This window comes from Gigantopelta aegis, chromosome 6, assembly GCF_016097555.1.
Source record: "Gigantopelta aegis isolate Gae_Host chromosome 6, Gae_host_genome, whole genome shotgun sequence".
Lineage (NCBI taxonomy): Eukaryota > Metazoa > Mollusca > Gastropoda > Neomphalida > Peltospiridae > Gigantopelta > Gigantopelta aegis.
Genome location: NC_054704.1, coordinates 13,994,130 through 14,009,377, shown reverse-complemented (window position 1 = coordinate 14,009,377; position 15,248 = coordinate 13,994,130). Strand labels below are relative to the sequence as shown.

Sequence of the window (15,248 nt, the reverse complement as noted above, 5' to 3'; positions counted from 1 at the left end):
ATTAGTGCACACAAATTAAATATAGAAATCGGAAGGTATAGGAAAATTAACAGGGCCGAAAGAAAATGCACTATTTGTAACTATAATGATATAGAAGACGAATACCATTTTATCCTTATTTGCCCAGCTTTGAATGATTTGAGGAATAAGTATATAAAACAATGTTACCACAGACGTCCAAGCGTATTTAGGCTCATTGATCTATTAACAACTGAAAACAATAAAGACATCAATAACCTGGGAAAATATTTAGTTTTGGCAAATAAAGTTAGAGACGATTTACTGAAGCTTACTTAAAATATGACATCCACAAACCTGCCGTTTCATTAGCAAGTATATTAATCATATTTCATCTGGTATACATCAATATATACCTATATATTTAGAATTAGAATTATCACTATACCACGATAATGTTTATAGAGCACATATATATGTACATCCCACCACTATTACTAGTATACTATGTTAATTTTACCATTAATTCTTAAATCACTCTCCACCTGTATTTGTATATTTGTATATATACCGTGATTATATATGTATGTATTTATGCTGATAAGTTTGTTTAACTTAAGGCAAATAAAGAACTTGAACTTGAACTTGATTACTACAGCAAATAAGAAGGAATCCACCAACAAGGAATTCTTACCCTGTTACCAAGAAACATCATGGATGCCACCCAGTAGTGTATATCGGCTTGCTGAGACCAACCCGAGGATTCTAAACGAGGACTGTTATTGTTCAGCAAAAATATTTTAGCCATTAACCAGCCATCACGTTTCTGTGGCAACAAGGTGATTCCACCATTCTCCAGTGTAGAAATTGTCCAACCTGTCAAATCTGTCACCTGAAACATAGAATAAATCTGTGCAAAATGGCAAAGAGGAAATTAATTTATTTGTTTAAAATATAGTGTGGGGTTTTTTTTTAAATGATGAGATTTCAAAAAGATGTCATTCAAGAAAAAAGTAGATGATGCCAACAATCTGTTCATCGGGTAAAATCACACAACTGATGCGACAGTTGGCATGTCGAAAGGATCCAGAAACTTCAGCACTTGCCAATCTATCACGACACATTAGTTACGAAAAAATGGTTAGAGTTGGACAAAGAAATTCTACTGATGAGCCCTTATTTTTAAATAATTACTCTTTTCTAGTCCAATTTTGAATAGCTTGAATAGCAGATGAACAAAATATTTTTTTATTTATTAAATGAGTTTAAATAACCAAAATCCAACACATACACAATAATAATTTTAAAAAATGTATCCATGGAAATAACGAACATCTTTAGATTATACACTATATGAATTCTTCAGGGAGTACCGCTAAAGCAATACATATCCCATTCCAGGCCCAACAAATTTCCGTATCTCTTAAGTTCATGGACCATATCTCGGTTAAAAATAGGTAAATCACCATAAAGTCAAACTTGATCTGTAACAGTATATGATAAAGGTATACACAAAATTTCAGCTCAATATCTCAAGGCATTATGAACAAAACATCTGGAAAACTGTATGTGGGACGGATGAATGGACAGACAGACAGACACCGACAGACAGACAGACAGACAGACAGACAGACAGACAGACAGACACACACACACACACACAGACAGACACACAGATAGACAGAAGGACGGAGACGAAACCTATAGTCCCCTCCGGTTGGACTGATAGAGGACTAATGAGTATAAAAGGTGAGAAGTACTGACGTGTACAAGAGCCCAGTCGGCGCTGTCACAGACAGAGGAGACTCCAAAACAGAAACACTGTGTACAGCCGTCCGGGTTGTTCCGGTCCAGGTGGTAGTAGCCTGGTTTACAATGATCACACTTCCGCCCTTCAACATGGTTCTGTAATAGAATTATAACAAAATATCAAGCATGGTCCAATGAAATCAATATCCAGAAACATAATAATAAATAATAAATAAAAACATATCCAATAGTTTACTTATATTAATATATTGTACTATGGTACAGGTTAAAGTATTGAATTCAAATGTCTGAACCAAAACATAAATAAAACATAGCAATAATATAACTATATTGTTAGAATTATTACATAAAAACTAAACCAACATAAACCTCCTCCCCCTTAAAAAAAGGTCCCTTTTTAGTTTAAATCTGTCCTTTTGTCTGATTGGAAAAGACTTTAGATACTGTGTAGTGTCCATATTCCTTTTTTTACGACCACCACCCCCCATATTTATATCTAGGTATCAACCCTGGAACCGCACCTTTCTTCATAGGCACCTGGGGCAGGACATGGCCCAGTGGTAAAGTGTTCGCTCGATGCACAGTCAGTCTGGGATCGATCCCCGTCGGTGGACCCATTGGGCTATTTCTCGTTCCAGCCAGTGCTCCACAACTGGTGTAACAAAGGCCATGGTATGTACTATCTTGCCTGTGGGATGGTGTATATAAAAGATCCCTTGCTGCTAATCGAAAAGAGTAGCCCATGAAGTGGCGACAGCGGGTTTCCTCCCTCAATATCTGTATGGTCCTAAACGATATGTTCCATGCCATATAACCGTAAATTAAATGTGCTGAGTGTGTCGTTAAATAAACCATTTCCTTCCTTTCCAGGCACCTTACCTTACAAATACAGGATCTGCCACAATCCTCCGGGTTAACACTTCCAGCCGGATTGCAAAGACAGAGACGGCAGTTTGGGTAGCCATAGTAACCAAAAGCACACTGTGAGCACTGAGGACCACCAAACCCTGGCTTACACACACAGTCTCCTGGATTCTGAAAAAGAAGATAAGCTGATATATGTATGTATTAAAATACTGATGTATTATTAACTTACCTTTAATTTTCATTATTATACGATAATATGACAAAATATTGGCAAACATGTGTTGCAAATGAAAGAAATATAAAACATTATCTCTTAAACTGAGATTTATATTACAACAATTATCCATTTAATACAGATAAAGCTCTACTGTAAAAGATGATTTGGTATAAGATATATACTGACAAAAAAAAATAAGGGATCACATAAAGAATGACAGCAGTGTGACGGCGACCAATAGCTTTACTCAAAGTAATGATATTACTCATTCAATCCCACACCATTGCATTTAATCTCATATTACATCTAGATAATATATGTAGACATTACAATGCTAGTGGTAAATTAAATTTGGTCTACAATACCAAGGATACACTTATATCTGTTTCTCTCGGTCTACCCATACCAAAATGATATTTACCCAATTACAAGAAAATCACATATTAAGGAACAATATTATGCACAGTGATTCCATAATTAATTTTTTGTTCATATTAACATTTTGCGTACCAAACCCTTGTGGATGAAGCTGTCATCGAGCACACATTGTGAGGTAGACGTTCTGGTTTCCTGGCAGTTACACGGTCGGCAGGGGTACGAGGAGGAGGGCGTCATTCCCCGGGGGCGGTAGTACCCCTCCACACACTTCTCACAGTTTATTCCCGTGGTGAACTCCTGCAACATAAACAAGCATTTCTTATTTGTAATGTCTTTATGATTTAAGTGTAATAATACTCAACCTGACCTCTCACTAAATTCATTTCCTCCCCTTTCTAATGGACTGGTCCAAACATCTCAACAACAATTCATTGACTAGAATTTTCATGGGTATTTTCTTTCTTTTTCTTCTTTGAACACTCATGAGCAAATGTGCCAAAAGAGCTTCAGTTTGGCACCTCCCACCAAGTAGTTTGGCCCAGATCATCAGTCTTCAGTTGTGATCCATATTAGTCTACCTCTACCCTAAGACATATCCAGCTTGGGTGATCCTACCAGGAGCTGAAGTTCCCACTGGTATAGCTCTCTGGGTCACCACATCAAGGAATGGACCATGAGATAGTCCTGTTTCTAGTCACATTATCACTTTCCATACCTTCTTTCCATTTCAATATTTTTGTCAGGACATCTTTATTTGTTCATTGCAAAGGCACGTGGGTGATTATAATTCGTGAGAGGTCAGGTGGAAGTATGAAAAAATGTTTTAAAATGGTCACCAATGGTTACAATCACATTAGAAATATGACATGTAGACTACATAGTTTATATATAAAAGAAAGAAATATTTTATTTAACGACGCATTCAACACATTTTATTTACGGTTATATGGCGTCAGACATATGGTTAAGGACCACGCAGATCTTGAGAGGAAACCCGCTGTCGCTACTACATGAGCTACTCTTTCCGATTAGCAGCAAAGGATCTTTTATTTGCTCTTCCCACAGGCAGGATAGCACAAACCATGGCCTTTGTTGAACCAGTTATGAATCACTGGTCGGTGCAAGTGGTTTACACCTACCCATTGAGCCTTGCGGAGCACTCACTCAGGGTTTGGAGTCAGTATCTGGTTTAAAAATCCCATGCCTCGACTGGGATCCGAACCCAGTATCTACCAGCCTGTAGACCGATGGCCTAACCATGATGCCGGTCAGTTTATATATGAATGAAGGTATAATGTCTGTTGGCACTGACTCACCCTGCAGTTGAGACAGACACCGCCTCCACTGTACTGGCCCTGGATGTTGAGACTCAGACCAAGGGCAGCAATCGTGGCATTGTACACACAGTCATCAGCTTTGTTGTGGCAGTTACATTCTGAAATCAAACACAGTGAATTAGTCATTGTTTGACTGACTGACTGACTGATGGGCACAAAGACTCATTCAATAAATGACTCACCGAACACCTCACTAAATGACTGACTGACTGACTGACTAAATGACTGACTGATTAATGACCGCCTGACTGACTCATTATGACTGACAGACTGGCTGACTCACTAAATGAATGACTGAATGAAAAGATGTGTGAATGAATGAATGAATGAATCAATCAATCAATCAATGGACAAATGAATGGATGAATGAATGGATGGATGGATGGATGGATAGATGTCTAACACCTCAGCACAAAAATACACATTATCTATTTGGGTGTCATACAAAGGTATAATGAATGAATGAATGAATGGATAAATGACTGAATAACTGACTGATTGACTGACTGACTGACTGACTGACTAAATGAATGACTAAATAACTGACTGACTGACTGACTAAATGAATGATGAATGAAGAATGAAGAATGAATGAAAGAATGGATCGATGAATGGATAAAAGGATGGATGGAAGGATGGAAGGATGGATGGATGGATGGAAGGATGGATGGATGGATGGATGGATGGATGGATGGATGGATGGATGGATGGATGGATGGATGGATGGATGGATGGATGGATGGATGGATGGAAGGATGGATGGATGTCTAACACCTCACCACAAAAATACACATCATCTATTTGGGTGTCAAACAAATGTATAATGAATGAATGAATAAATAACTGAATAACTGACTGACTGAATGAATGAATGATGAATGAATGAAGAATGAATACAAGAATGAATGAATGAATGAAGAATGAATGGTGTACTAACCAGCCACACAATGTAGCGTCTATGTGTCACATTACGTTGTCTGACTGCTCTTAATAGCCAAAACATGTCAGGTAAATTCAGTAAACTATTTCTCCAGTTTACATTTCAACATCAAAACACACCAGATGTTACAGAAAACAAATACCTAGCACAAACTGGCAAAATACAGAAGCTAATGGTCCTAATATTAGCCTAATATAAAAACAAAAGTTGTAACTAAAACAAAAGTTGTAAATGAAACAAAATTTCTAATCTTTGACAGATACATGTATTCATTATTTATATTTAATAAGATACGAATTTATCTCTTTTATCTGTATGAGATTTTTATGTCTACAATACAAAAACCACAAGGCTAATCTTAAACAGAATGTTTGTTAAATTACATATCAATGTAACGGAAACATGTCAGTTAACTGCATCATGACAGTTACTTTACATCACTAATATAGGGATGTTTGTGCAGATTACACACGGATAGACAAACATCTTGGTTTCATTCGGTGTGTTTAAAACTGCTAAGTCACGAGACTCGGGACAAGACCAGAATGGAATGCTTAAGCTGTTTAATGACATTTCAGCACATTGTTAATGATGGGTTATTCAGTGAACTGCATAAAAGCTATAACTAATAAAAATCTTTAAAACATGTTACTACACATACATGTGACTAAAATTTCAGCACAATACCAAGCACAAGGGTGCATGTATAGATGTCTAAAATGGAAAGATGACGGTGTCAAAACCGAATTAGCAGAAAATCAATACACTGGTATTTTCCACTTAGTAGTACAAATCAGGTCCCAAAACTAGTCAAATAGGTACAGTATGAGACAAAATTAGGCTATTGGACTTGTGGGCCTCCACTTTTGAGGTCTTGGATGCTATTATAACTCTTATGTAGCAAGATGGCAGGCAAAACACTGTCAATTTAATTATGTTTATACTGCGTATCACTATTACTATGTCACCACAAGAAGGCTCAGTCCATGATATAATTCCAGCACAGACATGAAAAGGTGTTGGGGTTTTTGTGGTTTTTTACCCTTTCCTTTCTCTCCTTTGAATTCCATCTTATTTCTTCCAAACTGGCAACTCCTCTTATCTTTCAACTTCTTTCACGGTCCACCTCCACATCCCGATCCTTGTCTCTCCAACCATGACAGATGTTTGTCTCTTGTGGCTATCTGTGCCACACACCTGCCATTCCCTATCAGCTTTTAGCTGTGGGCTTAGTCTGACCACTTCGTGGAGTATTCAGTAGTTACTTCTGGCATTGTTAAGAGGCACTTGTAACTACCTACTGTACACCCTTACTACCAGCGGTCGTTAGTGCCTTGGGTCAGACCAGCTTTATTAGCGGCAGAGGACGAGGTTGCCAGGTGGGTGCAGGGAAATATACAGAGACTGCACCCATGGAAGAAGTTGAGACAGGTAGGCAATGGTAAGCGTCAGTCCATGATATAATTCCAACACAGACATGAAAAGGTTAACAAAGGTACACCACTGACCTTACCATTCTTTTTTCAGGGTTATTGCTCATTCTCTGGGTCTAAAATATTGGGGGGGGGGGGGGGGGAGGGAGGGACAGAACGAAAAAACCATTAAGCAACTGAAATATAGTCTTGTTCAGCTAGTCAAATGGTCACTTTCAAACTGAAAATTATTCATTTTTATATATGTAGGGTGGAGAGGACAACTGCTTATGTCAACTAAGGGCAGTATATATGCTGTTTATAAAGAACATCCTTACTTTCACACTCAATGGTTTTGCCATTGCGTCCTCTCTGCCAGACCTGCTGGTGGTAGCCGGGGCAGCACAGTTCACAGTTATCTCCACATGTGTTGTGCTGACACTGGCACTGCATCCTCTGAAAGTAAATCATTAATAGTACAGTAACAAAACTCTCACCAGCTTATTGTTTATATATTAGCTTTGTTTCATTTGCTTGAGTGGTAATATCTAAAACCCATTGAGAGAGAATGTAAACTGGGCCCTAAACCTAGTCAAATATGTGAAAAACAGTTTTATTTAATGAAGGGGACAAAATATGCTATTGGATTTTTTTGTGCAGTATTAAACAAGTGTGTTAAATACATGTATATACAGACACCTATTTAATATGTTCAAAGATGGGAAGTTTAAAAATAAAGCCAATGATTTCTCAGATTTGGCAGTCCAAAAAACTGGATATAAAACTTCAGATTTCAAAAGACTAGAGGATTCACAAAGAAGATCTTGAAAGAACATGTCATCACAATGCCAGCATGAAGGGGAAAAGAAATTAAAAGATGCCTGTAAATTAAAAATTATTCCATATCAAAATTAGACTGGTAAGACAAAATCAATATATATCCCATCGTGTAGGACAAATTGAGCTCCAAAACTAGTAAAATAGGTAGTTTTATATGTAAAGAAAGGAGACATTAGGATTTATAGGACTCCACTTTTCAGGGCTCTAGTGCTACTGGCAGGGCTGCCCTACTCTGTTGACAGCTCTGATCTCATGGCTAACATTACTAAACATAGAACAGAATACATACATCTGGCAAGCTGCTGTGTCGCTGGCACCACATGGCATGTCCATAGCAGATACACAGTCCCCCAACAGAAATGTCCTTCAGTGAATAGAAGTACTGAAAAAAAAGAGTAAATATTATAAACAATAGAACAAAATCAAGATCTTAGGTATTTTAATCTTTTAAAACTTTAGCTAATCTGATATCGATAACTAAGATGAATAAACAGTCAATTAAAACAAAAATTCATTTCATTTTGTTTCCATTCTTATATCAACTCAAGGAGATGGGCACATACACCAGCTATCAGAGCTGTCTGTCCAGTATGGTGGTTAATGGTTAAGTGATTGTTAACTCAATTTATAATTCTAATAAGCAGCAGAGCTCAAAAAGACAGCAAAAGTTAACATTTGTTTTGTTTAATGACACCACCAGAGCACATGGATTTATTCATCATTGGCTTTTGGATGTCAAACATTTAGTAATTTTAACATGTAGTCTTCAGAGAAAACCAACTACATTTTCCCATTAGCATCACAGGATCTTTTATATGCATTTTCCCAGACAGAACAGCACATACCATGGCCTTTGAAATGTCAGTCATGTGGCATTGGTTGTAGAAAAAAACAAATCAGAGAATGGGGGCACTAAGGTGGTTTTAAATTGATTTAACTTGACTTAGGGTTTTATGTGCATGTTCAGAACAAGCTTGCAGCACATGCCTGTCATGAGCGCAAGTGTTGGCTCTCGCCAACTCTTCTGTCCATGATAGAAAGCCGAGGGAGTTCAATCTTTTAACTTAAATATCTGAGGTGAGTGCTCTACTGACCGAGCTCAAGCCTGCCCCATGTTACTAATTGATTACTAGTATTTTTATACAGTTCTCCATACGACTGGCAAAACAAATGATTTCTACCCAGTTATTGGATCTTACCCTTCTGGTGACTGATGGGTCTATGTCCTTGTAGTTGGTCCTCTGCAGAGTCATCAGATCTGCATTGAGTGTGCGTATTTTCTGTAATCTCAGACGGATATATTTAGCAGAGGTAAATTCCTGAAATTACAAGTAAACAGAAATAAATGCATGTATGATACATCCATACCTGGCAATTCAAATGTAAAACTAGACAACTTTTCTCACTATATTTAGCATTTTCCTAAAAAAAAGAGAATCATTGAGTATAATATGTGTATTTTAAACCAGTGGATAAAATAACAGGCTAGGGATTTTCGAAGCTATTATAGTGCCAAGAAATTGTAAAACCACTGAAGGCTGTGATGTCACTATAGCACATTTCTGTTGCAATTTGTTCTAGGTGAAACCTTATTTTGACATCATAGCTTACGATGGTTTTATGATTTCATAGCACTACAATAGCTTCAAAAATATGAGTCCAGGATCTGAACTAAAAAGTAGTGTTTTGCATACTATTTTGCAATTAGTATGTAAATTGCTGCTATTACTGATGATACTAGCCACATGGCAGAAAGGTGAAACTATCCTTCCTTATGAATAACACTGGTATTACATTCTGGGCATTTCTCAGCATATACATGTACATCTAGGACAGGAATTTATACATGTACATCTAGGACAGGAATTTATACATGTACATCTAGGACAGGAATTTATACATGTACATCTAGGACAGGAATTTATACATGTACATCTAGGACAGGAATTTATACATGTACATCTAGGACAGGAATTTATACATGTACATCTAGGACAGGAATTTATACATGTACATCTAGGACAGGAATTTATACATGTACATCTAGGACAGGAATTTATACATGTACATCTAGGACAGGAATTTATACATGTACATCTAGGACAGGAATTTATACATGTACATCTAGGACAGGAATTTATACATGTACATCTAGGACAGGAATTTATACATGTACATCTAGGACAGGAATTTATACATGTACATCTAGGACAGGAATTTATACATGTACATCTAGGACAGGAATTTATACATGTACATCTAGGACAGGAATTTATACATGTACATCTAGGACAGGAATTTATACATGTACATCTAGGACAGGAATTTATACATGTACATCTAGGACAGGAATTTATACATGTACATCTAGGACAGGAATTTATACATGTACATCTAGGACAGGAATTTATACATGTACATCTAGGACAGGAATTTATACATGTACATCTAGGACAGGAATTTATACATGTACATCTAGGACAGGAATTTATACATGTACATCTAGGACAGGAATTTATACATGTACATCTAGGACAGGAATTTATACATGTACATCTAGGACAGGAATTTATACATGTACATCTAGGACAGGAATTTATACATGTACATCTAGGACAGGAATTTATACATGTACATCTAGGACAGGAATTTATACATGTACATCTAGGACAGGAATTTATACATGTACATCTAGGACAGGAATTTATACATGTACATCTAGGACAGGAATTTATACATGTACATCTAGGACAGGAATTTATACATGTACATCTAGGACAGGAATTTATACATGTACATCTAGGACAGGAATTTATACATGTACATCTAGGACAGGAATTTATACATGTACATCTAGGACAGGAATTTATACATGTACATCTAGGACAGGAATTTATACATGTACATCTAGGACAGGAATTTATACATGTACATCTAGGACAGGAATTTAGCCAGGGGTTTTGTTACGGTCCCTTGTTGTCTGATGGGATTAGGAAAATTAGCACAAGTAAATCATACTTGGAATATTTTTTCAGGCCACAAAATTATTAAATTGTTAAAACTGTTAAATTAATTTATTATAACAGACATAATTAAATACATATATTGGGAATTTTTAGTACAGAAAGTGGGAATTTTCAATTGGGAATTGGAAAGGTGCCTATGTTCGGACCCACAAAATGTAAAAATAATTCCATGCAAGAGCAATATTTATTAAGCATGTTTTGTTTCTTTCATTACTGTAATGCACATAACAATCTTAATACTATTGTCACATGGTTTTTTAAATTTATTTTACATATCACCCTCTACATGTATATAGATGATGAACTTTTTACAAACTAAAAAGTAACACATGCATCTTTAACAGCCCAGCCATTATATATGACAAAAACCCATTGATCACCCAATAGCGCTGCGGTAATGTATAAATAAACATCCACAGATGGAACTTATTTTACTTTCCTGTTGTACATACAAACAAGCAGGAAATACACTGGCGCAAACATAGCCTGAATAAACTAAACTTAAAACAGACATTTACAAAAAGGGGGATTTTTACAATAACATTATTTGAATTCAAAGTTATTCTTTGGTCGTTTTGATATTTTAATTTTGAAAAAATTTAATACTGTTTACATTAAAAATAACATTGTTGGCAAATGAACATGACACCTCTTATGCATTTATATTTTTGATAAATATACTGGCAACATTTGGTAACAAAGTACGCAATTTCCTGATCCATTGTTAATGCCCCAAGCTACCATGGGAAATATCTGTCCCCACTTTTGAAGGTATTTTATATTCCTGGGTGAAAGTGGTTCCACATGCTGTGAACAGTAATGCCTTATGATTTCAGTGTTTTCATTCCATTTGGGAATATTAACATTTCCTGGTGGAAGTCGGTTTCCACTCAATACAATACAAGACTATCTATTTTGTATTTTGCGTGGTAAAGCTATCACATTTCAGTAAATGTACCCATTTTATTACTTTCATTAAGTGATAAAATACATATTGTTTATATGATTGTTTGCCAACCCACATTCCTTGTGATAAAAAGGGAAACACCCCTCCACATAACCGTGGACCTGTCAAGACTCAAGTACATGTGAGATGAAATGATATTTTTTCCAGTAATAACTATACATGTGTGAACCTGATACAGTCATCTATCAAACCAGACATTATAGGCAAACTACCAAAATGTTCTGTATGTTTTTATGACTCAAGTTATTAGTTTTGTGGCAGGATTATTTTATTTTTTAATATGATTTTATTTTCCTATTCACAATAAACCTGTTCAATTGGTATAAATATTTTGGAAAAATATCTTTTAGTTGTTTGAACAAACGATCGGTTTGATATAATTGGTTGTAAATTATTTTTAATTAAATTTAGCTACCACAAACACCTGGATAATAAGAAATAGATTGGATTAGCCAAAATTGATAATTTAAACAAAAAGATAAAACTTATAACACACATGTATGTGTAATTTAATGATAAAAAAAGAATTTATGGTCAGAAATATTTTACACTCCGCCTAATAACTATAGTCCGTCCCATCCTCCTATAAAGATATTTTTTGTAAATAATTTTAATTTGGTTTGATATACGAAAAACAGTAAAAGTACTATTTTTGTGTGCAATTTAGAAAATAATCAGCTTAGAAATAAATAACTTGTAGTACAAATACCACAATAAAAACATCCCTCCCTGTGGGAAGGAATACTAGTTTAGCTGCTTTCATAAAGAATACGGCAATATCCATGTATGCTAAACTGTTGTACAGGAGTGTATTAGTAGTGGAAAGAACTGTAGATTTTATGACCAAGCTTGTCAGTCAGTCTACCTGACACGTGTCACCAAATCATTTTAGAACTCACCAGTAGCACCGGACTGGGCTGACTCACACCTGGTCTCCCATTGACTAGAGAAACAAAAATCTGAAACACAAGTTTTAAAATAAATACACTAATGCAAATATAAACAGGTTTAAGTTAATCACACAAACGCAGGCAGATCATAAAGGTACCTCTAATCATAACACATAAGTTGTATTTTATTTATAAGACATAAAAGTTAAACTATTTGGATTATAACTAATTAGAATATTATAAATTAATTTTACTGAAATTATAAAACCTTTTTATTAAGTTTTCATTGTAACAAAAACTAAATTCTACCACTGAACCACATCCTACCCTGGGCAAGTGTTCAGAGCTCCCCAGGAAACACAACAGAAATTAAATCAACAAGTAAAAAGCTGAATGACATTCATTTGACGCATATCACAATTTATCAGCTATTATTTGTAGTCTAATATATTAGATAAGAGGCCTGGTCTTTACACAGGGTGGGATGTAGCTCAGTGGGTCCATTCGACAATTTCTCGTTCCAGCCAGTGCACCATGACTGTTATATCAAAGGCCATGGTATGTGCTATCCTGTCTGTGGGATGGTGCATATAACAGATCCCTTGCTACTAATGGACAAATGTAGCAGGTTTCCTCTTTCAGACTATATGTCAAAATTACCAAATGTTTGACATCCAATAGCTGATGATTAATAAATCAATGTGCTCTAGTGGTGTCATTAAACAAAACAAACTTCTTCTTTTGTCTTTACACAATGTGATCAGTGGGGAGGATGAAAGGGGAGGGGGAGGAGAAGAATCCTTAACATGATTGATGAGTTAAATATGCAAAAGCAGGCCTTCTGCCAACTGTTCTCATCAAAGGACTCTATGGTTCTGTCTTAAACTCCTAAACAAACTCTTGAAATATTGCTGAATGTTCTCAACAGGCTCATGCAAAAGTGTTATTCTGTTGTTTTTTATATCTGCCACTTGTGCCGCTTGCACATGCAACATTAACCTTGTCACACCAAACCTTGCAGAGTAGACAGAACAGTGAAATAAATAATAGCCAAGTTACCTGCCAATCAGAGCCATGGTGCATACATGTAGGTAGATGCTGCTTCACCTATCAGTGTGCATTATTTTGTGAAGTTTAATATGGGCTAGAACTGGGAGTGGGAGGTTTTAGATTTGCAGGTCTAATTAATGCTCGTATATTAAATTTTTGACCAAAGGTGTTGGCCTAAGTTAAAAACTGAAACATTTGCAGGCATTAAATACACAATAACAGCTGCAAATCTCACAATTTCATATGGTTACATGTATGTCCAGTATAAACTGAAGTGTTTTCCCACAGTGCCATATATTACCATGTAAATGTCTACAACATAACAGTAGACCATTGAACAGTTAACTTAGTCTGTCCCACTTTCTAATGAAGATTTGTGGGTGTTATTTTCTAGTTGATGCCCGCAAAATGAATAACATTACAGAACATACTCACCCATCTGTTCACAATGTGTAGATGGTGAATATATAAAACACTGCTACACCCTGCCCTCTGATCATGGTGTGATCAAATCTAGAATGGTCCTAATTCTAGATTCAGCATTATAATGATATTGCCTACCTCACCATTTTCCAATGGCCTAAGTCTAGAATACTGTGTTGTACAAATAAAACAAACTGCCTACCTCACCATTTTCCAATGTATCAAGTCTAGAATACTGTGTTGTACAAATAAAACAAACTGCCTACCTCACCATTTTCCAATGGGTTAAGTCTAGAATACCGTGTTGTACAAATAAAGCAAACTGTCTACCTCACCATTTTCCAATGGGTTAAGTCTAGAATACTGTGTTGTACCAATAAAACAAACTGCCTACCTCACCATTTTCCAATGTATCAAGTCTAGAATACTGTGTTGTACAAATAAAACAAACTGCCTACCTCACCATTTTCCAATGGCCTAAGTCTAGAATACTGTGTTGTACAAATAAAACAAACTGCCTACCTCACCATTTTCCAATGTATCAAGTCTAAAATACTGTGTTGTACAAATAAAAGAAACTGCATACCTCACCATTTTCTAATGTATCAAGTCTAGAATACTGTATTGTACAAATAAAACAAACTGCCTACCTCACCATTTTCCAGTGGATCAAGTCTAGAATACCGTGCTGTACAAATAAAACAAACTGCCTACCTCACCATTTTCCAATGGATCAAGTCTAGAATACTGTGCTGTACAAATAAAACAAACTGCCTACCTCACCATTTTCCAATGGATCAAGTCTAGAATACTGTGCTTTACAAATAAAACAAACTGTCTACCTCACCATTTTCCAGTGGGTTAAGTCTAGAATAACGTGTGGTACAAATAAAACAAACTGCCTACCTCACCATTTTCCAATGGGTTAAGTCTAGAATACCGTGTTGTACAAATAACTTCATCATCCCTGAGAGAAGTGGGGATCCCAATTGTGGGTTCGATGCCGTAAACATGTCGGCAATCTGCCTTGGACATCGCAAAATACTGCCACGGTGTATAAGTGCTGCCATCTATGGATCGTTCTAAAATCCAGTTACCTGGACGTGGTGCATTGGCAGCTTTTATTATCACATATGCTACTTGATATACCTGAAAAATATAAAAACAGTAATT

General features: G+C 36.1%; 1 protein-coding gene across 3 annotated transcripts in view; it reads right to left on the bottom strand.

The window, feature by feature from the left end:
- LOC121374097 (laminin subunit alpha-2-like) overlaps positions 1 to 15,248 on the bottom strand; it is a 163,110-nt gene that overhangs the window by 80,344 nt on the left and 67,518 nt on the right. For 2 of the 3 annotated variants that reach the window (XM_041501019.1, XM_041501020.1), the window contains exons 3-12: positions 14,982 to 15,224; positions 12,612 to 12,671; positions 8,919 to 9,038; positions 8,009 to 8,101; positions 7,218 to 7,335; positions 4,507 to 4,625; positions 3,323 to 3,487; positions 2,608 to 2,763; positions 1,723 to 1,863; positions 653 to 850 (exon numbers count right to left, since the gene is read on the bottom strand). In XM_041501019.1, the coding sequence (XP_041356953.1) occupies positions 653 to 850; positions 1,723 to 1,863; positions 2,608 to 2,763; positions 3,323 to 3,487; positions 4,507 to 4,625; positions 7,218 to 7,335; positions 8,009 to 8,101; positions 8,919 to 9,038; positions 12,612 to 12,671; positions 14,982 to 15,224 (1,413 nt within the window). Of the gene's footprint in view, positions 1 to 652; positions 851 to 1,722; positions 1,864 to 2,607; positions 2,764 to 3,322; positions 3,488 to 4,506; positions 4,626 to 7,217; positions 7,336 to 8,008; positions 8,102 to 8,918; positions 9,039 to 12,611; positions 12,672 to 14,341; positions 14,382 to 14,981; positions 15,225 to 15,248 lie in introns of those variants that run through there. The other variant, XM_041501022.1, reaches the window with a different exon arrangement.